This window comes from Misgurnus anguillicaudatus, chromosome 21 (genome assembly GCF_027580225.2).
Source record: "Misgurnus anguillicaudatus chromosome 21, ASM2758022v2, whole genome shotgun sequence".
Taxonomy (NCBI): Eukaryota; Metazoa; Chordata; class Actinopteri; order Cypriniformes; family Cobitidae; genus Misgurnus; species Misgurnus anguillicaudatus.
Genome location: NC_073357.2, coordinates 37,853,138 through 37,877,279, shown reverse-complemented (window position 1 = coordinate 37,877,279; position 24,142 = coordinate 37,853,138). Strand labels below are relative to the sequence as shown.

The 24,142-nt window shown below is 36.8% G+C and overlaps 1 protein-coding gene across 3 annotated transcripts; it reads left to right on the top strand.

Moving 5' to 3' along the window:
- The first annotated feature begins 936 nt into the window (after positions 1-936).
- abcc12 (ATP-binding cassette, sub-family C (CFTR/MRP), member 12) lies at positions 937-22,958 on the top strand. Of its 3 annotated transcripts, XM_073859053.1 has the most exons (32): positions 937-1,004; positions 1,622-1,677; positions 2,407-2,470; positions 2,607-2,779; positions 2,938-3,084; positions 3,898-4,045; positions 4,128-4,364; positions 5,969-6,142; positions 6,389-6,536; positions 7,553-7,702; positions 7,808-7,914; positions 8,024-8,221; positions 8,319-8,390; positions 8,530-8,654; positions 9,011-9,083; positions 10,278-10,481; positions 11,110-11,251; positions 11,375-11,464; positions 14,266-14,325; positions 14,409-14,503; positions 14,591-14,689; positions 14,816-15,004; positions 15,170-15,396; positions 16,946-17,083; positions 17,207-17,396; positions 17,492-17,581; positions 18,182-18,371; positions 19,690-19,849; positions 20,688-20,766; positions 20,915-21,028; positions 21,116-21,280; positions 21,613-22,958. In XM_073859053.1, exons 3-32 carry the CDS (start codon positions 2,417-2,419, stop codon positions 21,703-21,705), a joined length of 4,131 nt encoding a protein of 1,376 aa, XP_073715154.1. In that variant the 5' UTR covers positions 937-1,004; positions 1,622-1,677; positions 2,407-2,416; the 3' UTR covers positions 21,706-22,958. The 3 variants fall into 3 exon arrangements, with proteins under 3 accessions (XP_073715154.1, XP_073715153.1, XP_073715155.1); XM_073859052.1 differs by lacking the exons at positions 937-1,004; positions 1,622-1,677 and adding an exon at positions 1,768-2,088; XM_073859054.1 differs by lacking the exons at positions 937-1,004; positions 1,622-1,677; positions 2,407-2,470; ... (18 more) ...; positions 14,816-15,004; positions 15,170-15,396 and adding an exon at positions 15,715-16,508.
- Positions 22,959-24,142: the final 1,184 nt, after the last annotated feature.

Sequence of the window (24,142 nt, the reverse complement as noted above, 5' to 3'; positions counted from 1 at the left end):
GTCTCCGTTTTCAGCTCCTCCCCGCCTGCACGCGGCTAATCTCGCCGATCGGTTACATCCAGCCACAGCCGATGTCGAACACACCTAATATCATGAGCCTTCACATTACACATGGGACTGTCAGAACCCAGCCATAATGACAAGACACAATATTAAACAGAATACAATGGCCGGACCCTGACACAGTCTTTAAATAGGGAAAACACGGAAGTGTTTGGTGGCTTTCCTGTTTGGTACCATAGGAATGAATGGGTCTAGGCTAAATGCTAACACATTCACGACGGATGCACGCATTGAAAAAAGATAGATATGTATTAATTCGTCTAAGTTGTGGGTAATAATATGGCAAAAGGGTAGACTATTAATTTAAGAAAAAGTAATCTACAAGAAATTTATAAATTCGGCATTTAAAGTTATGGAAGGCTCTATTCGCGTGAAGTCACTAATAATGTCCCACCCCCAAATATGCAATCTGCCCTCACCACTTGCACATCATGTATACACTTGAATATCACTGTAATACAGTGTTTCCCAACCACTGTCGCATGATTACTTGTTTGGTGTGCCAAAGAAAAATAACACTGCCACAGTGTTTTAAAAAGCGCTCAAATCGGTTGCTGAGTTGGTCACAGCTGGATATCATTTGTGTTCATCAAAACAAGATCAAGTTTCACGTTAAATGTGAACTATATTTAATACAGTATAATATTTCAGTTTAACAAGTCATTTAAGCATTGCAATAAAGGTTTGTGCAGTTCTGTTAATGTATATTGTGACAGTGGTGTGCCAAATTATTTTTTTACTTATCAAAACTGTGCTGTGGCAGAGAAAAGGTTGGGAAACACTGCTGTAATACACTGTCCTTGTTTCCATCTGCACTGTCTGTATATCATTTCATGTATGTGTGTATGAACAGTTTGTTTTTGTTGTCTCTAGTGATCATTGTCCTTTAGGTAGCAGTAGCACTTGGGTCCTGTGGGGTATGCCATTTTCTGATCTGATGGGTAAGATTACACATTTTACACCTTTTCAGTCACACAAACTATAGTATTGTAAATACTGATATGTGATATGTAAATTAAATTTACTAAATTGAAATATTTTTTAGAATTATAATTATGTGGGTTTCATAAATGTGACCCTGTCTGTGAAATCCTAAAGTTTCCTAATCTAATTTTGAGGTTATAGCAGCACCAAAGTTGCATTTCGGTCATTGTCTTCACATTGATTTCAATCTTTACTGTCACCTTAGCTGGGTTTTATCACATAATCGCAACCAGCAAGCCAGGCAATATTGACAGGACAACTTAAATGGATAATAAAAGTTTGTCAACAAAACTGACTCATCAGAAATAAGTGTAGATGTGAACTATAGAGTCAGGTCAGACTCAGGTGCACCCTCACCTAGTGCACTGACATTCATAATAGTTAATATTTAAACAGGAAATACCTCACAGCCTTCAGAATCGATTACTTTCTGATCAAAGAGTTTGTTAGAAAAGTTTTCAATAAGTTGTTGGTCCCAATTGCTATTGAAACAGGTACATTTTTATTTTTATTATCTCTACTAATTTCTGTTATTTCTAACATTATTTTATTGCCTTGGACTGTTGATGTGAAGCCTTCAGTGTCTCCCAACTCGAGGCTGTTCTCAATCTTGGTAGAAACTTGCTACAGGTAAGTTTTATTTTCTTTATAATGTGGTGACTCATCAGCAGTCTAACTGTCTGAAACATCTAGCATCTACAGTAAAGTACCCGAAACATCTAGTTCTAGAGGTTAAAGAACTTACTGTACTATGTTTCCAAAAGCTGGTTATCAATTTACTTTATCACAAGCTTAAATTAACGCTTGAATTTGGAAGCAGCAGTCAACAGGTGGAGAGAGGGAGAGAGAAAGTCACAGAAAGATATACAAACGGGTTAAAACCTCTGCTCATGTTAACCTTTGAGCCTGGTAAATTTATTGATGTTACTCAGCATAAGGACATAAGGGCTCTGAAGCACATGTTCACTGGTGTATTAAGGCATTCAGAGTTAGTCTCACAACAGCACTGGTGCTTTCCTCATAAAGTCAACTATCAGTACGGTATGTACCTCAGCATCTCACTATACACACGCTATACTTTTAAAATTTGATAGCCTTACTGCTTTATGTTATTATTCTGTCATTCTTTATGTATTTTTTTATTTTTTTATTTTTTTATGTAGAAAGGATATGACTAGTGAAACTTAAGGCATAAATCTAACTTGGAAAATGAAAGTCTTCTCACAATTGTAGAACAGTTTAAAAATAAAAAGCCACTTCAGACTTTTCCTCATATACATGATTTAATAATGTTTTAACAGTATACTTGTTTGCATGTTTTCTCATCTTAATAAAACAATTTTGTTTATTACAATACAGAAACAGAAAAATGAAGGACTATTCACCCTCTATAAAGAATCAAAATGTGAAGGGAGTTTCTTTTGTAAGTGAGACATCTGCTTTGCTTCCTTCAAAACTTATGTTTTCTGTTTTCTTAAATCTCATCTTTCGTCATCTCAGCTTCACATTGGTATTAATATTATTACATGGTCTCTCTTATTATGTCTTGTTTTGTAAAGAGAAAAAGAAACGACAGTGATACATGGACAACAGCTTCATCTAGGACCATGAATGGTTTTCCAGAAGGGCCTCCTGTCCTAGATTACAGGGAGCCAGAACCCCATCCTAAAGGGCCAAAGTACCAGCACAGCCTGAAAACCCTCATCCCATTCCGCTTCGCCTCAAACTCAAAGTAGGAAATTCACCAGCTTATTATAAGCAAATTTATTTAAATTATGAAAGTGAACCAATAACCCCTTTTTCTTTAATAATGTTATGATGATTTATTTCTAAAAAGTCAAAAAAAATATTCATTTGAAATTGTTATGTAAATTGTCTTATTTTGTATAGTTCACACCCACTTGATGATGCTGGTTTCTTCTCCTTCACATCATTTACATGGATGACGCCCATGATGTGGAAGCTCTTTAGGAATCGATTAGATGAGGACTCACTTTCTCTCTCCCCTCATGATGGAGCCCACATCAACGGAGATAGGTGCATATGATCAATATCATACCTTTAAACGTTTTCCACTAAAATCCCAGCATCTTAGTTAAAGAAAAGTCTGGAATGATTTACTCCCCATTATTTTGTTTCGATCCGATATCTATGGCTCATCTTTCTTCCATGGATCACAAAGGATTTAAAGGAATGATTCATGTTTCTTTTGAAACCACGAAATAGTTTAGGAGAGGACTGAAATTCATGTCATAATTTACTGAATATCTGTACATATTGAATAGTCATGAATTTCTCATCTGCACATGTGTCATCCTCATGTTGTTCTAAATCTGTATTAATTTCTTTTTTTCTGATGAACACAATAGAAGATATTTTGAGAAATTATGGCAAGCGCACAGCTGATTGTAACCATTGACTTCCATAGTAGGAAGAACAAATATGATGGAATTCAATGGGTACTGTCAACTGTGTGCTTACCATCATTTATCAAAATATTTTATTTTGTGTTCATCAATTTAGGTTACTCATACAGGTTTAGAACAACATGAGGGTGAGCAAATGATGACAGAATTTTTATTTTTGGGTGAACTTTCCCCAGGGCTTCAGACTAACTTTTTTCACTAGGAGCACAGTGGCCCCAACTGAAAATTTTAGGGGCGCAACCAGAAAATTTAGGGGCACATACCGTAAATCTGTGTAACTGGATGTAAAATTCAGTGGCACACTCTCAAATTTTGGTGGCAAAATGCCACTATTTGGTGGCAGTCTACAGCCCTGTTCCCTTTAAGCCACTTGTGAATATGAAAAAAGAAAATGTCCAAAACTTTTTTCTGTTGTTGTGTTAAGGTTACAGAGGATGTGGGATGATGAGGTCGCCCGCGTGGGCCTGGAGAAGGCATCTCCTGCTGCCGTGGTGATGCGTTTTCAGAAGACGAGATTAATAGTGTCTTTCTTGTCCTCTGTCATATTCTCCTTTGCTGTATTTATTGGTCCGGTATGTTCCACAGTCTTTTGTTGTAATTAGATTAGTTTATCAATATGGATGTTTCTAATGCTATTTTTAATTTGTCACCCAGTCTATTCTATTGAATGAAATCCTAAAGTACGCAGAGGATCCGGATTCATCCACGGTGTTGCGCGGTGTGGGTCTGTGTGTGGCCCTGTTCATCACAGAGTTCAGCAAGGCATTTTTTGCTTCACTCTTATGGGCCTTGAACTTGCGTACCGCTGTCAGATTAAAAGGAGCGTTCTCGATGCTTGCCTTCAAGAAAATCATATCTCTCAGGACACTTTCCAGCGTCAGTATGGGAGAGGTAAGCTATTAATTGTTGCTTGATTTCCAGCTTGTTGTCATCTCTGCCACTAATTTTATTAATGCGCGATTAACGCAAACACGCAATTTCTGTTTGACCCTTGGTCTAGCCCACAGCTTGATGAATTTAGACGCAGCAAGTGACCCGCGCTGTCTAGATGAGTCGGAGGTTTTCATAAAAATAAGAACATTAAGCTCTCATCTAGCGAATCCAATGCTCTAATTAAACATCTAAAGTTATATTTATTTCTACGTTTTCTGAGAGGTGTACCGTCCATAATCTAAAGCAAAAATGCGTCTTTGTTGATTTGCCCGTATTTAGGTTTTACTTTTAAAGCATGCAGAAATGATAGAAAATAGACTGCAGGACTTGCTTGATGTTAAAATAATTATTAAGAGGGATAAAGTTCAGGATCTGATTGATGTTAAAAGAGTTATTAAGTGTGACAAGAAAAATACATTTGCATATAGCATAAATATTGACCAAATCCATGCTGATTAGAGCATTAAAAACTTGAAGGGGTGGTTTCCAGGACAGGGATTAGCTTCAGCCAGGACTAGGCATTAGTTTAATTATGAAATATAACTAGTTTTAACAAACATGCCTTACTAAAAACATTACTGGCGTGTATTTTGAGGAAAAACAAAGAGCACTGATGTATTTTAAGATATATCAGTGCAAGTTGTTTTGAGTTTGGACAGCTCTTACATTTATTTTAGTCTAGGACTCGTCTAATCCCTGTCCGGGAAACCGCCCCGAAAAGTGTTACATTAAGGTAAATTTAGAACAGATAAAAATGTTTGTTTGATTTGCGATTAATCGCGAGTTAACTCATGAAATCATGCGATTAATCTAGATTAAATATTTAATCTATTGGCAGCCCTAGCATAAGTATATCAAAAACACTTTAGTATGAGCACATATTTTTATCCAGTTATTGGATGAACGTTTAACTATCATGTCGATGTATAATCTGCTTTGATGCGTTCACTTACATCAGATTCATCTAAGCAGAATAGCAGGGCGAAGAACAACACGCGTACAGAAAATTACTATTGCAAACAACTGCAATTTTATAGTTCAAACAGAGATGGCGATGAAGAGGCCAAACCTATGGATTGAAGCTTTAATAGTGAATAAAGTGCAGCAGGGATGACATATTTCTGTAGGCCAATCCAGAAGTTAGAGGGACACTGGTTCTCTCCCAAAAAATCCCATTAATTTTCCCATAGACTTTTGAATAATCGCAAAAAATAAGCTCTCTCTTTAACAAAAGTTTATGACACTTACACGTTTTGTCCAAGAAGTTAATCTTCACAGATTCATAAAAATTTTTTTCAACTGTAATGACTAACTTGTTGGACAAAACGTTTAGGTTTATTGTTAAACGTTAAACACAGTTTATTGTTTGCAATAATCCAAAAGTCAATGGGAAAAATTAATGGGCTTTTTTGTGAGGGAACCAGTATCCCGCTAACATCCTACAAAAATACATCATCTCTGCTGCACTCTATACTGCATGTTCCCCATACTGAAGTGTTGCTGGTATATCTAAAAATAGTTCTCATTAACCTTATCTGCTCTGTTTTTTTTTTTGTTTTTAGACGATAAACGTTTTGACGAGTGATGGCTATCGATTGTTTGAGTCGGTCTTGTATGGAACATTTCTGCTCTGTGTTCCTGTGCTGCTGATCATATGTATCATATACGCCTGTGTTATTCTGGGATACACGGCACTGATTGGAATTCTGGTGTACCTGGTCTTCATACCTATACAGGTGTGCTGTGCATTTTGTTTTGATATCTGTGTGATATTTAGTCATTTCACTTCCAGTACCTGTACCTCAGATTGTCTAAACAGAGCAGGGAACACACACAGTGATAAAATATATACCTTTAATGCACTATAACTCACCAAATGTAAATGCAATGATGTTCTGTTAATTGATAAACTGTTATTATTATTATTAATAGTAGTATCATTGGACATTTTCCCTTGTCTGTGTGTGTGTTATCCTATACAGTTCTCAGTTGCTCGACTAATTGCTGTATTTAGAAGGCGGGCCGTAACTGTGACAGACAAGCGTGTTCGCACAATGAACGAGGTTCTGACCTGCATCAAACTCATTAAGATGTACGCGTGGGAGGAGTCATTCGAGAAATCAATAACAGGTTGCATTTTACTTTCCGTGTTTGATTTACATATTCAAGTACTTGGAAAATGCACGGATGAGTTATTTCAAAATCAGTAAACAATTACACATTAATCTTTAATAAGCTGCATATCCTACTACATGAACAACTTGCTAATAGAGGGTATGCACGTGACGTCACCTTCGGCGAAAATGACTGTGGTTATGCCCACTGAGTGGCAAAAGACAGAGCGGCAGCATTTGAGTACAGTGTGAAATCAGCGAAAACACGGTGAAAATGCATCAAAATGGGAAAAAGATGTTGTGCGATAGACTCTACTGACAGATTAACAAGAAATCAGAGCTATCGTTTTACAGACTGACAAAAAACACCGAAAGGAGAAATAAATAGATCATGCCAACGTCCACAGACCACAGGTGGGTTGATAAGTTGCTAGGGTCACTATCAAGCAGAGGTTTTACTTGCTACTTAAAATTATTTTTTCAAGTATTTGTATTTTATCTGTTTTTCTTTGGAAAACATACATTCCAAAGCATATTATCATAATTTTTACTCTATTACATTTCAGAAATAATACGTTTTTGTTTTACATTTAATATTTAAGTACATTAACATACTTTTACTCAAGTAAATGTACACAATTTTAATGTAATTAGGTATTAAATACATTTTAATATGCATTATTAATGAACACAGTATGATTCTATGCTTTAGAATGTAGTGAAGTAAAAATTTTCCCAATACAAACACCCTAATAAAGAACAGATGCTTGGAAAATGTTACTAATGTAACTAAGTATTGTCCACCTTTCCTATCAATTCCAACTAAATTCAAATTAAGCTGATAGTAGTCAGTTTTACTGCCGTTTTTCGCAGCAGCCATTATGAAAACCAGCCATTTTGTTGAATCATTTGCCACTCAACCGGCCGAGTTCTGGCGTGGTCAAGTGGAAAAGTGATGTCAATGCATACCCTCTATTCTGTCCATTAATACAGCTTCTTTAATGAATGCAATTTTTTTTTCTTTGGCTCCAGATGTTAGGAAGCAAGAAAAGTCGCTGTTGGAAAAAGCTGGTTATGTTCAGAGTATAAACTCCTCTTTGACAGCGATCGTGCCCACACTAGCAACCATCCTCACCTTCATTGCCCATACAGGACTGAAACTGCCTCTTGAACCTTCTACGGTGAGTGTAGTAAACACAATTAAACTTATTTGCATCACATAAAACAGCAAAGACGTCAGTGATTGTCATTGTAAAGTTTACAGTTTTAACAAGCTGTGTCTTACGGCATACACTATCATTGCTGTATTCAACTGCATGAGGATGTCTATGGGTTTGTTGCCATTCTCTGTTAAAGCTGTTGCTGAGGCTAAAGTCGCACTGGTTAGACTAAAGGTTTGTTTTTCATTATGTATCTAAAAAACAACAAGCATGGACCCATGTTTACTTCCTAATAACAATACAATGCAGATAACAGACCATTTATTGATCTGTGTTTCTGCAGAAACTTTTGATGGTACAGAACCCAGACAGTTATCTCACCCAGAATAAGGATTTGAAATCAGCGTTGGTCATGGACAGGGCCTCGTTCAGATGGAGCCTGCCAGAAAAAAACAGTAACAGTGAGCATCTTCAAGATGACTCTCAGAGCAACTCAGATAACAAACCAGCACTCAAAAACATCAGCTTTACTCTACCCAAAGTATGTGTGTTTGTTATACAGCTCATTATAAATTTGTCAGAATGTGGGCAGATATAACGATTTACAATGGGACTGACAAATGTATCCTTGTTTATAGGGAAATCTCCTTGGGGTGTGTGGCAACGTTGGAAGTGGAAAAACATCTTTGATATCAAGTATTTTAGAGCAGGTGTGGTGCCTCTGGCTTATGTGTTTACTCTGTTTGTCTCGCAAAGTTTAATGATCACATAACTGCATGTCTCCTGACAAACAGATCCATTCAAAATGTGATGAAGTGGGAGTGACAGTATAATTGTTTATTTTTGCAGATGCATCTTCTGAGCGGATCTGTGTCAGCTAATGGAACATTTGCTTATGTTTCCCAACAAGCCTGGATATTTCATGGGACTGTGAGAGACAACATCCTCATGGGAGAACCGTTTGACCAAACCAGGTACTAGGAACCAGGCAAATTGCAAAACAAACTGTTCTTGGTCTATTCGCTAAATCTGAATTTCCCATGGAAGCACTATGTTAGTTTTGCAAGCTTTATCTTTCATTCACAGGATTCAGATTGTCAACTTTGTAACACATGTAGTTTTCCTGTTCTTGTACCAAAAAGACTGAACCGCTTTATGGTCGTGTTTATGGTATAAGAGGGCTTTTAAGGGTAGGGGGACTGTAAATGTATAGCCCTGACCACAGTCCCAGTTGCTTTATAGTGGATGTAAAATCATTGTTAAACATTGATAATTTTTTAGGTGCTGCTTTCTGAAGTGTGCATAATATGTGCTTGTTGTTGTTTTTTAGATATGACCGTGCTGTTTTTGCTTGCTGTCTGAAACCTGACTTGGCAATGCTTCCTTATGGAGATCAGACAGAGGTATGTTTTCACATACGGCCTCACAGGGTTCCCACGGGTCCTTGAAATCCTTGAAAGTTTGTGAATCTGGGGGAAAGGCCCTGGGAAGTTTTTGAAAACATACATGCATAGATACAGGTCATTGAAAGTGCTTGAATTTATTTTATGCAAGAAGTTTTCTGGAAAAAAATGCGTATTATTCCCTGTGTAGTGTAGGATAATATAAAAAATGTGACTTTTTAAGCACATGTGCTAAACTGTTCACTTTAAATGCTGATATCTTCTGTATGCGAATGTTGATTCATACCAAATGCTTTTTTGCATAGTTGTGTTTGACACAATACAAAAGTTTTGGGTTAAGTATGTAACTGTTGTTCCCTGAGAAGGGAACGAGGCGCTGCGTCTCCCCGCCCAGACTTCCTGCATTCCTGTAACGCCGTCTTTGGCAATATTTCAGATAGCAATATACTTCCTTACTCCAGCATAACCCTGTCTTTGTCGTTAAGGCTCACCATTGGTTGAATTTGATTTATACATTCAGACGCACTTACCCCTGGTGGCTTCCCCAAAGTGTCACCGCAGTGACGCAGCGCGAGTTCCCTCGAAAGGGAACTGTAACAATGTATCTTTAAAGATAACACAATGTAACCTTGCTCTCACTTGAAATGTGTCCCCATGTTTAGTCCTTGAATTTGAAGGTATTGCACCTGGAAAGTCCTTGAAAGGTCCTTGAATTTGAAGTTAACTAAGTACAGAACTCTCAATATACAGGTTTCAAGTTTTATTGGTCACAACCATCCACAGTACGACCTGTAGTAAAATGCTCGATATGACTTCTGCCCCTACAGTTTAAGCTAAGCAATTATATAGACATATTTAGGAATAGAAAATATTAACTAAACAATAAATATTGAAATCAATAAGAATAAGTAAGATTAAAAAATAAACTGAATTTTTCCACCAAGAAAGAAATATTTATGTATAAAGTATGCATATGAATATGAGACACTGCATAATGATAAATGTGTAGCAGTAAAAGCATCACCATTGCTTCTACCACTTCACATCTGTCATTTAGCATTATTTAATATTCATATCCAAACTCATATAATGAGTATGTATACTTATAACTACTGATGCGTTTTATATGAATCACCTAAATGTTGTTATATCACATATGAGGATTATATTTCTGTGTTGCATCTGTGTTTTCAGATTGGAGAGCGAGGTTTAAACCTTTCAGGTGGTCAGAAGCAGAGGGTTAGTTTAGCCAGGGCTGTATATTCTAACAGAGACATCTTCCTATTGGACGATCCCCTGTCTGCCGTCGATGCCCATGTTGGAAAGCATATATTTGAAGAATGCATCAAAAAAGAACTGAAAGGCAAATCAGTAATTTTGGCCACTCATCAGCTTCAGGTAACATTCTGTCTCTTAATAATTAATAAATAATTTCATGTGCATGTTATTTGGAATCAAACAGTGTTTTGGGCAAGTGTCACAGAACACTAAAATACTGTATGTCCCAACAATATGCTCAAAGGTTAAAATGTGTTGGCTCAATTCCAGAGGGATTTCAGAGTTTGAAGTTCCTGTTTGATGTTGATAGACTTTCAGTAGCTATATGTACATTAAGACATTTTTATCCTATTTGATGAAAGGTATTATATAAACATGCATGTGAACTTGTCATGTCAATTCATCAGATTCATGACAGTGAACAGTAATGGTTTAACAGTAGTATCGTAACACATGTAATGTATAACCTCCTCAGGTAGGGTAAAGGGTTTTCTAAGCCAGCCTCACCATGGCAAGTTGTGTAACAGATGAGCACATGCTCATTCACATGAATTTACAAATGATCCAGTCAGGGAAACACAACAAACAAACTTTAACCTACCGGTTGGTTGTAAATGTCGGTCACTGTGATTCAGCAATAATGCTTATAAAGCCTGATTTTTAATATATAACTATACAAGTCACCAGTCATTTCCAGTTCTGTGTGCTCATCTGATCTTCTCGACTCTTCTCTTGGTTGTGTCTGCAGTATTTAGAGTATTGTGATGAGGTGTTGCTATTGGAGAATGGTGAAATACAGGAGTCTGGAACGCACAGCGATTTGATGAAAGCTAAAGCCCGCTACGCACAGCTTTTCACTAATGTCCAGCTGGAACAGAGCGATGAAAAGACTCTCATATACTAATTACTTGCAGTATTAAAGAATAAATATTCTTCTTATTCTTCGTTTTGGATTGTAAAGATATGCAAAAAACTTTAATTTGTCACTTCACTTTCAATCATATAGGAAAAGAAAGAAGATGATTCCAATATTTACACTGAACCTGATGACTCAAAACAAACCAACTTAGATGAGCCCAAACTCAACGGAATTGATAACCAAGGTAAAAGGTTCAATAAACATTACTAACAATACAGCTGTCAACAATCATGATTGGCTGTTGTATGTCAAACATTTAATAACTTTATTTAAAAAGTTTATTAGAGGGTTAGTTCACTCAAAAATGAAAATTCTGTCAACATTTCCCCTCTTGTTGTTACAAACCTGTAAGAATTCCTTTGTTCTACGATACACAAAAATAATGTATTTTTTGGGTGAATTATCCCTTTAAAGGTCACAAAGATGTAACATAACATTTACATGATCATTTAGCAAAGGCTTTTATCCAAAGTGACTTACAGATAAGGTAAGGAATAGAAGCCAGTAGAACAACAGAAGAACATAAGTGCACTATGAATAGTCTCACCAAGTCACTATACATTGCAAGTTTTTTTTAAGGACAGAAAGGATAAAGATAGAAAAATAGAAAAAGATACTGAACTCTGTATTAGTAAGTGAGGTGTTGGTCAGAAGAGATGGGTTTCTACAGAATCAGCAGATCAACGGATCCAGAGAAGTCTCAGGTGTCCCCATAATGTGACTGTGAATTTTTAGGTCCAGTGCTTTATAGATCATTTATTATATCATGTTGAAAAGGCCCAAAATAGAAATTATGATCCGACTGTGGTCTTTGGATGATTGTGGGTGGGGCCTACACAAAGTAACGTTTGCTAAAAAAACATCAACAGCTTGTCCCATGAAACTTTCAAGGTTTTACGGGGATTTGCAAAAAGGATTGGGCAGATATGTATCATTACAGGGTGCTTGTGTACACACACAGGCGACACATGATATGTTCAAACAACATGAAGAGTTTGGTTCCAAAACGCAACAAATCCATTTTTGACTAATTTCGGTAAAAATCTGTTTTCTATATCAAGAAAGTGACAAAATGAAAACCACAATTTTCTGTTCGAATTTTTCACATAGCATCTTTAGCTTATAATAACATTAAAAATTAAAATCCATAATTTGACGTTTTTTTCCAAAATGCTGTAAATCTATTGAATCAATGTATAAATGTGCATTCATCTTTGCCATGTTATATTCATTTAGTTGACTAGTGGTATACACTGATTAAAAAAAATACATTAATGTCATTAATCAAAACACTTACTTTGTTATATTAAGAACACTGTCATTGCTGCTGTCATCGGGACGTCGTTGCAGAACTTTATTGACAGCGATCAGCTGTAAAAAGTTTTGGTCCTGCTCGATTTTCATTGACTTTGAGTAAAATAATGGAAAGTTTTTCGTAAGATACGCACAACCGGCGCAACGTCATAGAATGTCTCTGAACAGGTTCACGCCCACTTTTGGGGGAATTCGGACTGGACCTTCCATTGACTTCCATTCAAAATAGCGGAATAAAGCAACGTTCGTACACAGCCGGCAGGCGTAATTAATTTATGAAATCACTCAGATTAAACATGTTGAGTAATTATCTGTCCACCCTGCCTGCCATAGAGTGCGAAAGATACATTAACATATTTAATTTGGTCATAGTAGAGACATGTCCCTTTCGTTCTCACAGCGTCAAATTTGTGTAACAACGCTCCCTATTGGCCAGAGGTGTCTTACCCGGACATTTACTCGTACCTCATCGAGTCAACAGGGAAGCAAGTGAATGATTTTACTTCGTATTTGAAAGTTACTTCATATTTATATATTATGTCTTTATATTTAGAGTAATGAGTGCACTTTTCCGTCAAGTCATACAACTAACTGGCTTAGCGATATTTCCAGCAATCACTGGATGGCGTTGATACACAAATTTGACGCTGTGAGAATGAAAGGGACATGTTTTTATATTGACCAAATTAAATGTGTTAATGTATCTTTCGGGCTCTATGGCAGGCAGGGTGGACAGATAATTACTCAACACGTTTAATCTGAGTGATTTCACAAGTTATTTACGCCTGCCGGCTTGTGTAAAAACGTTGCTTTGTTCTGCTATTTTGAATGGAAGTCAATGAAAGGTATGTTTTTTTATCTCCCAAAAAGGGGCGGTGACGAAATTTACAGTCAAGTTCCCGGATGTGTCGGTAGTCCGTATCGCATGGGGTCAATGTGTTAGCATGACAGAAGCTTAATGCTGTTGTATGAGAACAACAGCTGGCATTTTTCCTTCACCCGAGTGCCTGAGTGGCTTACTTTTCTTTCCTGCCACAGAAAACCACCACAGGTTTTAACAGGTTTATTATAGGTTTATTTTGTTTTTGTTTGTTTGTTGATAACAAAAAACAAAGGTTAGATAAAGAAAAACTAGGATTCCGTGTGTATTCAAAGAGCCGCCATTGTTGTTTACAATGCGTGGAATGGTGCACGGTGATTTGTTGAGCGGATTTATTGCATTCTGCAGAAAATGAGAACTACCGTTTATTGTGTTTTGGGAATAAAGGGAGAAAAGATGACAGAATTACACGGCAGATATCAGATTTTGCAAAAAATAAAAAATTGACTATTTCATACTGACCTGATACAATACTGATTTTGGTGGTAACTAACTTTTTTTAAATGCCGTTTATCGCGTTTTGGAACCAAACTCTTTACATTAAAGTGGACTTCTCATATTAGGTGACTAAGTGTAATAGAAGTTGACAGGAATTCTGCAAAACAATACTGTGACATAGCCTACAATACACTTCTAATGTCATCAATTTGCAATGTAAAATAATTAATAACTATTATCAAATAGCTGACAATTTCTATTTAAGTATATAATGATAATGTTTTTATAAACAATTTCCATAGTTGTCAGCATAAATGTGGAAAAAAGTAATTTCCCTTTATTCCCTTTTCTAGCTTTCGACATGTCTGATGAGAAAATTAAAACAGTTGAGTCTTTTCCCAAAGAAACAAAAGGTTAGTGTTTAACCCTATCTTATATAATCAAGAAAATATATAGCAAATATCAACTCGGATGCACTCGTTTGTGTGTGTAACAGGCAAGAAGGATCAGTTAGTAATTCAGGAAGTGTCCCAGGAAGGATCAGTTACATGGAGAACCTATCACCAATACTGCAAATCTGCTGGAGGATATTGTCAATCTTCTCTTAGTCTTTCTCAGTTTATTATAACTAACACTATAACATTGTTTTTTCTTTGTTTGTGTGGCTCTTTAGGATATATACTGGTGGTATTTGTTGTGCTGCTTTACGTTCTTCTTGTGGGCTCAACTGCTTTCAGTAATTGGTGGCTCAGTTTCTGGTTGGACCAGGGTTCAGGGGTAAATACAGTATAGACACAAAAACCCATCTGATCATCAGACCTTCTTTCACTTTATATACCGATTCTAAAAGATAACATTATATTCATGTGAACCTCTATGTTTTCTCTCTGTGTGTTCTTGTAGTCTGTAAACAGCACTAATACATCAACAGCCGGTGGTAATATCTCAGACAATCCAAAACTGTCATTTTACCAACTGATTTATGGGCTTATTATTGTTGCCATGCTAATACTCAGTGCTGCAAAGGGTTATGCCCTTACTAAAGTCACTCTGCACTCCTCTTCCAAACTCCATGACTCCATGTTTAAACGGGTAAGACATTTTTCATCTTCTGAGTTTGAATTTTGGGATCATCATAGCATATGATTTTAACACTTTGCTTGGCTCCTCCAAAGCCTAAAATTTAAATATATGTTGTTTAGTAAAGAAATGTAATGCATGTTTAGTCAAATGAGTCTTTCTGACTTTTCTGTTCAGATCCTTGGCAGCCCGATGAGTTTTTTTGACACAACTCCAACTGGCCGCATGGTGAACCGCTTCAGTAAAGACCAAGATGAAGTCGATGCAGTTTTGCCGTTTAACGTGGAGCACTTTTTGCAGTTCTCGCTGATGGTCACTTTTACCATCCTCACCGTTTGTATAGTGTTCCCATACCTCCTGATCGTTGTGGTAATTCTTGGAATCATCTTTGCCATAATCCTATAGTGAGTTATAAAGAAACCCCACAAACATCACAAGAGTCACAATAGCACACACTCACCTAAAGGATTATTAGGAACACCATACTAATACTGTGTTTGACCCCCTTTCGCCTTCAGAACTGCCTTAATTCTACATGGCATTGATTCAACAAGGTGCTGAAAGCATTGTTTAGAAATGTTGGCCCATATTGATAGGACAGCATATTGCAGTTGATGGAGATTTGTGGGATGCACATCCAGGGCACGAAGCTCCCGTTCCACCACATCCCAAAGATGCTCTATTGGGTTGAGATCTGGTGACTGTGGGGGCCATTTTAGTACAGTGAACTCATTGTCATGTTCAAGAAACCAATTTGATATGATTCAAGTTTTGTGACATGGTGCATTATCCTGCTGGAAGTAGCCATCAGAGGATGGGTACATGGTGTTCATAAAGGGATGGACATGGTCAGAAACAATCAGATTTAAATAAACGATGCCAAATTGGCACTAAAGGGCCTAAACTGTGCCAAGAAAACATCCCCCACACCATTACACAACCACAACCAGCCTCCACAGTGGTAACAAGGCATGATGGATCCATGTTCTCATTCTGTTTACGCCAAATTCTGACTCTACCATCTGAATGTCTCAACAGTAATCAAGACTTATCAGACAAGGCAACATTTTTACAGTCTTCAACTGAGGTCTTCTGCTGTTGTAGCCCATCCGCCTCAAGGTTGTGCGTGTTGTGGCTTCACAAATGCTTTGCTGCATACCTCGGTTGTAACTCCTCTGACCTCTAGCATTAACAAGGCACTTTCGCTCACAGGACTGGATCTTTTTCCCTTTTCACACCATTCTTTGTAGACCCTAGAAATGGTTGTGCGTGAAAATCCCAGTAACTGAGCAGATTGTGAAATACTCAGACCGGCCCGTCTGGCACCAACAATCATGCCACGCTCAAAATTGCTTAAATCACTTTTCTTTCCCCTTCTGAAATACAGTGTGGAGTTCAGAAGATTGTCTTGACCAGGACTACACCCATAAATGCATTGAAGCAACTCCCATGTGATTGGTTGATTAGATAAATGCATTAATGAGAAATTGAACAGGTGTTCCTAATAATCCTTTAGGTGAGTGTATATCACATAGGACATGTTTCCAAGACAGATTTTAGCTTAATCCAGGACTAGCCATTAGTTATATTAAGACATCTAAGTAAGTTTTACAAACCTTACAAAAAGAATACTGGTCTGCATCTTTAGACAAAACAATGACACTGATATATGTTAAGATATGTCAGTGCAAGATGTTTTTAAATTAAGAATGCGGCTCAAAATTGCATTTTAATCTGGGACTAGTATAAGCTCTGTCTGGGACACCACCCCATATTGTTTGGAATGCTGTCAAATCCAGTCAATGCCTTGCAACTCAAATATACAACCCGAAGGTTGCCGGTTCAAGTCTCATGGTTACCATACTTGACAAAACATGTTACACTTTCATTTTTAATTTCATTATATGACATGACAAGTGTACTTACTGCCTCTTTGTTCTCTCTTCGGTGTAGTATTTTCCAGAGGAGCATACGGCAGATGAAGAGGATGGAGAATGTGAGTCGCTCTCCCTGGATTTCTCTCACCACCTCCACCATACAGGGACTCAGCACCATTCATGCCTATGACAAAAGACAGCAATACATAGAACTGTAAGATATCAATGACAATATATTTTAACTCTATATACATATTTCACTCTTAGGATAAAAGCATTCATGTGTAATGTAAATTGACAATGAGGCCATATCTCTTGTGTGTCTTTGACATGACAGGTTTAAAGTGCTGAGTGACACAAACTCAAACCATTTCCTGTTGTTTAATTGTGGGACTCGCTGGCTCTCATTCTGGTTAGACTTCCTGTCTGCTACCGTTACTTTAACAGTGGCATTGTTCGTTGTGCTCAGCCCCAATGAGACCATAAACCCCTCTCTGAAAGGCCTGGCCTTATCTTACACAATACAGGTAACTCTTACAGAGAGATGAAATAATAGCCAGATGTCTGATGGCACAATGGGCGTGATATCTGAGTGTTTGTTTCTTTGTTTGTGCGATTGCAGTTGACTGGAATGCTTCAGTTTGTGGTGCGGTTATCCACTGAAGTGGAGGCAAAGTTCACCAGCGTAGAAAGATTGCTGGAGTACATTACGGTATGAGACACGGTACACTCACTGACGTTACTATGTGTTTATCTCAAGGTCATCAACCACACAGTACCTTTCACTGAGATTTTTCAGATAATGCCATATAATTCAATGATTCACAATCTTTATTGTAGAGAAGCACAACATATTAGCACCTGTTTCTCAATTTGCAGCAGAGTACATATTTAAAAAGGTTTTGATTCTGATTTTCTAAAAAGTTAAGTGTAATATATGCAATATGTGACCCTCGACCACAAAAACAGTCATAAGTAGCATGGGTATATTTGTAGCAATAGTCAACAATACATTGAATAGATCAAAATTATATTTTTTATGCCAAAAATCATTAGCATATAAGGTAAAGATCATGTTCCATGAAGATATTTTGTAAATTTCCTAACAGAAATATAGCAAAAATACTAGTAATGTGTGTTGCTACCATTATGTAATTTGGTAGCACCACACTTGTACCATTATGTAATTTGTACCATTATGTAATTTGACTTTTAACATTATGTAATTTGTACCATGTACCATTACCGTTTGTAGTCCAAGGTCACATGTAGTTCTCTTTTCATTGAAACCACTCTTCATTTTGTGCTGTAGATTTGTGTGTCAGAGGGTCCTAGGACTATCAAAGATGCAAACATCCCAAAAAGCTGGCCACAGGAGGGCAGCATAACCTTTAAAAACTACAGCATGAGATACAGGGAAAACACACCTATAGTCCTCAATAAACTCAACATAAATATTAAAGCACAGGAGAAAGTCGGCATTGTGGGACGGACAGGATCTGGTAAGAGATAACATATAATTATAGTATTCAAAGCTTTGTCTATTGTTTGACTTGTAACATTTAGAAATGATTTACATTGAATTAAGATATTTCTTTCTTGTTATGATTACAGTATTGTAAGATTGACTTCTATATATTTAGTTGCTCTGATGCAATACATAAAGGCAGACAAATTATGACTTGTGATCAGTGTTCGAATTGAGGGGGGCTAGGGTGGTCCCGGACCTCCTATAAGCATTGAGAGATTAATTAGGGAGGGTCCCCGGTTTTTTTTAATGAAATTGTCCCAATTTTGCAATAAACTAATCCAAAAGATTTCTGTCTGAAATAAATGTAAACTCTCAAATGCACCTCGCGCTGTTTTCTGGTGGAATTGACAGATTTAGATTTAGGATTGAGTTAGTGGCTTTTAAAAAATTCTCAAACTATTATTTCACACTAATTTGAGGGGTAAAAAATGGTTAGGGTTTGAGTTAACTCATTCCCCGCCAGCAATTTTTAAAAAAATTGCCCGCCAGGATTTTTTTGTGATTTTCACAAACTTTCACAAAATGCCTTCTAGGAAAATGTTGTTCTTAAAATATATAAACATACAAATATATCAAATGAAAGAACATACCCTCTGTACAGAGCCCCTAAGGGGACATGAAGAAAAAAATTAAATAAAGTTTATTTTCATGTGTGCACGCGAAACTAAACTTAAAAAAGATTCTGCACATGAAGGTTTCGCGTGAGCACATGAAACTAAACTTTAGATTTGTTTTACTCCAATGTCACCTTAGGGGCTCGGAACCCCTCTGCTTTCAAACAAACAATAAACAAACAAAACGGGAAAAAAGTTTCATCCTATCTATATTTTTTTCTCTGCTTATAAGCTCTTAAATATTTTTTTAAAGGAATTTTGGTAGAGATCAGATTCAGAACAATTATCAAAACATACACAGAGCTTAAAATTAGTAAATATTTTTTTTGCTTCAGTTTTTTAGAAATTTTTATAAAGTGGATAATGGCGGTATTACAGATTAACATAAAACCTCATCAGGAACACTTTTTTATGCAAATGTTTTCTCTTAATTGACGAGATAACTTGTCAATGGCGGGGAAAGAGTTAAGGGTAATTTGGGGTTTCTTTGATTGAAATGTTGATCCAGGGCCAACAAAAAAGTTGATCCAGGATCACATCTTACTATGACGGGGAGGGGGGGCTTGGCCAGGGGTGTTTTTTTAAGGGACCCCCCATAATTGTTGACATAATTCGAACACTGCTTGTGATGCTTTGCTGTATTTTCTTGACTCTCTCTCTCTCTCTCTGATTCAGGGAAGTCTTCTTTGGGTGTGGCACTGTTCCGTTTGGCAGAAGCAGCTGAGGGCACTATTGTGATAGATGATATGGACGTCAGTAAGATGGGCTTGAAGGATCTTCGCAGCAAACTTTCTGTCATACCTCAGGATCCCGTATTGTTCATCGGCACTGTCAGGTGATACTATGATGATTAAGACTATCTAATAAAAAAGGCACATTTTTACCCAGTTCATAACAAGTTGACTTTTTCTCACTGCATGTACAGGTATTTTTTTTCCAAAATTACCAAGGATTTTAGGGGCAATTGTATTTTACGCAGCTGAGTTTGTACCACCAAGTGTAAATGTGTCACTAATTGGCTAACTTACATTGATCGTGCTTTTGAACAAAATAAGCCAGCAATTTGCAGCATCCTATATCCATCATTCTAAATATATACAAAGTCAATTTCATGTCCTTTAGTTTGTAAACAGAATTAAAGCACTGTTTTTGTAAACTGCGCAGTGATACAGGCTTTAAGACCATGTGGAAACCATGGGATGAGTGGTGTAAAACGAAACTTGCGAATAAAAGAAATAACTGTATATAAACAACAGAGAACTAAAACACTATAGCAAAACAGTTTTTACATGCAATGTATGTTAGTTACAGCAATAATTTGACATTAAATTGATCAGATTAACAGATTAATTAGTACTCTGCTTTCTATATGACATCATATTGTTTAGCCAACATGGTTCAAATGACAGATGTGAGACCATGTTACTATGTTTTCGGGAAACAGTCTTGACTAGGTAGTTAGTTTCTCCAACTATGCAACTATGCGTTTTTCGGGTAATGATTGGTTGCGGCCTTGGCCTCTAAAGTCTTTAAATAGGGCAATAGATCCACAGTGTTTATGCATTTGGAAGATCAAAGTGCAAATTGCTTTTGTCTAGTTTCTGCCCATATTTACATATATCTGCATACTGTATAGGTTAGTAAATGTATGTGTTTGTATTTAATGAAAATAGGTATAACCTGGATCCCTTTAACAATTACAAAGATGAACAGCTCTGGCAGGCTTTGGAAAAAACGTACATGAAAGATACGGTAAAGACTTATATTCTTTGTTACTAGTGTTTGAATGCTCGTGCAAAACAATGTTACAGTTTAGAGTACCTGTATGTACAGTGTGAGCCGCAGTTTCGTGACAAATGCATTCAGCTGTAAAAACCAGTCCTGTCTTTCTCTCCGGTAGATTGCCAAGCTGCCAGAGAAGCTGGAATCACCAGTGGTGGAGAATGGAGAAAACTTCTCTGTTGGAGAGAGGCAACTCATGTGTATGGCCAGAGCTCTGCTCCGCAATTCCAAAGTAAAAATGCAGACTTTAATCAGATTTATAAATAAATTTGCTTAAAATTGTTCTTTACTAAATAACTCTGTTTGGATGTGTGAGTAGATCATTCTGTTGGATGAGGCCACAGCATCTATAGACTCAGAGACCGACAGCATGATCCAGAAAACCATCAGAGATGCTTTTCAGCACTGCACTGTGCTTACAATTGCACACAGAATCAACACTGTTTTGGAGAGCGACCGAATACTTGTGATGGATCAGGGAAAGGTAAAAGTGCACATAAATATTGCGGTTTATTTTCTTGCTACTGTACAGGAAAAAATTCTGAAGATGCACCCATACTGCTGTATATATACTGTATATGTTATTACAACCAATCAGATTATTTTAACCTTATGCTGCTTTGGCGTATGCATGCTTAGACTGTCATTTGTACCGTTCATCATAAAGTTACCAGCCAACCGGAAGATTTTCTTCACTTGTCATAGCCAGTTCACCCTATAAACATCACATGAGAGAATGGATTACATTATGGGATATATACTGTTTTCAGAAACTCTCTCTCATAACCTCTCTCTTTCTCTTATGCATTATTGCAGGCGGTGGAGTTTGATCGGCCTCAGGACCTGATTCACAGGCCAAACTCTTTATTTGCATCCCTTCTAGCAGCGGCCAATCACGTAAACACTTAAAAAAAGAAATGCTCACACATCCATATAGTCCTATTATTTGGATTTGGTTAACAAGATCTGAATATACAGAGTAGAGCACTGACCTCTTTAAGCCATTGTAATACATGATATATCACATACTGTATGTCATAGCACATTTATACTGCATACAGTACACTGCAATTTGCACTTGTTTATTTTATGTAAGCTTTACATTACTACAGTGATTTTTGTTGGATTTAAGAGTTCTGGGGTCTCATTTATATTATAAATTATAAGTATTATTTACATTTATAAAATATTACGACTTATAAAACAAAGCAATGTTCCCTTTATAAGTCACAGATCACCTGCAAGTGTGCGTACATGCATCATCCTCAGATCCCACCCTGCAAGCCCATTTTCCCATCAAGTTTGTCTTGAACTGGCGTATGCACGTTTCGAGCCCCATTTTACAAATGAGACCCCTGCTCTGTATGCATATTGTGTATAAGTGAAGGAGAGGCTTTGATCCATAAAGCTTGAAACATTCACTTCCAGTAGTTTCATCAGTTGTATATATTTAAAATATTTATTTGATTTTTATATGTATTTGAAAACTAAGTATATGTACAATGAAACGCAACTAATGATTTTTAGTAAAATATACTCGTAATGTTTTTCTCATGTTTATTTAGTGAAATCAATATCACAACAATACCTATTTATATTGATGTACCCATGTCAATTTCACAGAATGAACCTCATGGTGCTCCGGACCCTGTCATGATCCCTCACTTATCGTTATATAGTGTTGTCTTACATTTTGATAAGAAGCAACCGTGTGTTAAATAATCACCTCAGAGTATATTCTAGGCCTGTCTGCGTTTTGAACACTTGGTGTCTCTATCCTCCTAACTGCAAAACTTATTGAGCTGCAGTTGCATCAGTAGAGACACTAACTGATGAAATGTGTTGAAATTCCAGCATCAGCGAGCATCTCAGACTGATGAGGGAATGAGGGAATTATTTGAGCTCAGCGAAGAGACAGCGCGAAAGACATTAATCAGATATCAGTAACTTTTTTTATTGTCTGTGTCTAATGCAGTGCTTTAATACACTTATATAACACTACTTTTGAACATACAGACGTTTTAAGGACACTTTGTATTTTTGTATTTTGTGTACCTATTCCCATTTACAAACAAAGTCTTGTTTGCACTTACTGTTTGTAATGTTGTCCGGTTCTGCTAGTCTGTCATCAAGTGCAGAAATAAAGCAATCCTTTGACTTCCTGTCACTTGCAGTCACATGCTTTTTCCCGTCACTTACAAATAATGTTTCATTACAGCATTAGTCATTATTTACACTACAGCCACAGATTTGCTCACCAGTGAACAAGATGTACGAACGTGGGAACATACACAACAACACATGGACTGCCATTCATTCAATGTCAGTAACCTATGAATCATCAAGTCAAATAGTCTTTGTTGTAAAGTCAAAGTCTCACTTCCCTATAATTTTTTATTTAATGACATGTTTGATCTTAAAGCTATAACATTCAATTAAGGCTTTACTACTTGATGATTTCTACTTCGTGTCATACAAGGTGACTTTTCATGAGCGCAGAGAGTATTAAACTTTTTGGTACCCACTAGGGTGCAGTGTTGTCTGAGAAAGTGGAAAACCTTAGACCAAAACCTGAGAGCAAAGTATACATACTGTACATAGTGTAAGGATACAAATATATACTGTACCTTAATATGCGTCAGAGATAAAGGAATATGATCATCAGTCAACAGCAAGCCAACAATAATAATGATGTAAAGATCTGGAGTTGTTTTAACTAAAGCTAATTCAGATTTCATAAGGCGCTCTCTCTATTCGGTTGGTAGTTTGCAAGAACAATAAATCATTGACAAATGTAAGCTCTATTCTTAGCATTATATTACAGTTGGCCATAACTGCTTCTTTCCTAACAGTGTTGGAAGGGCCAAATGCATTGTTTCTGATCAGGGAACAGATCTTTGATCAGTCCAAGGCTTAATTAAAGATGATAAAGACGGTAAGCAGACGTGCTCGTGAGGCCAGATGTGCGCGTAATGGTCCCCAAAGCTTTGCACCCAGAGAGTGATAGCAATATAATGGTGTTTTCTCTCTACTGGACTGTTTGGCCACGCACGCTGTGTTAACAGAGGAAGTCTTCAATCACTCAGCAGTGAAAATGTTCCTTAATAAAAGGAAAAAGAAGAATCATTACAATCCCCAATCTGTTTGTGAAACCATACTGTGATCTGTCAGCTTTGCCGTGAAGGGGGTTTAAATCATTTCTCTGCTTATATAAAAATATTAACAACTCATCATCAACTTTATTATTATTATCATCATTGTTATAGTCGTTGGGCTTCAAGACGTGAGGACATTTAGATTAAGATGTGCTGTAACTTTATTTTCAGTCAGTTTAATGCATGATTTT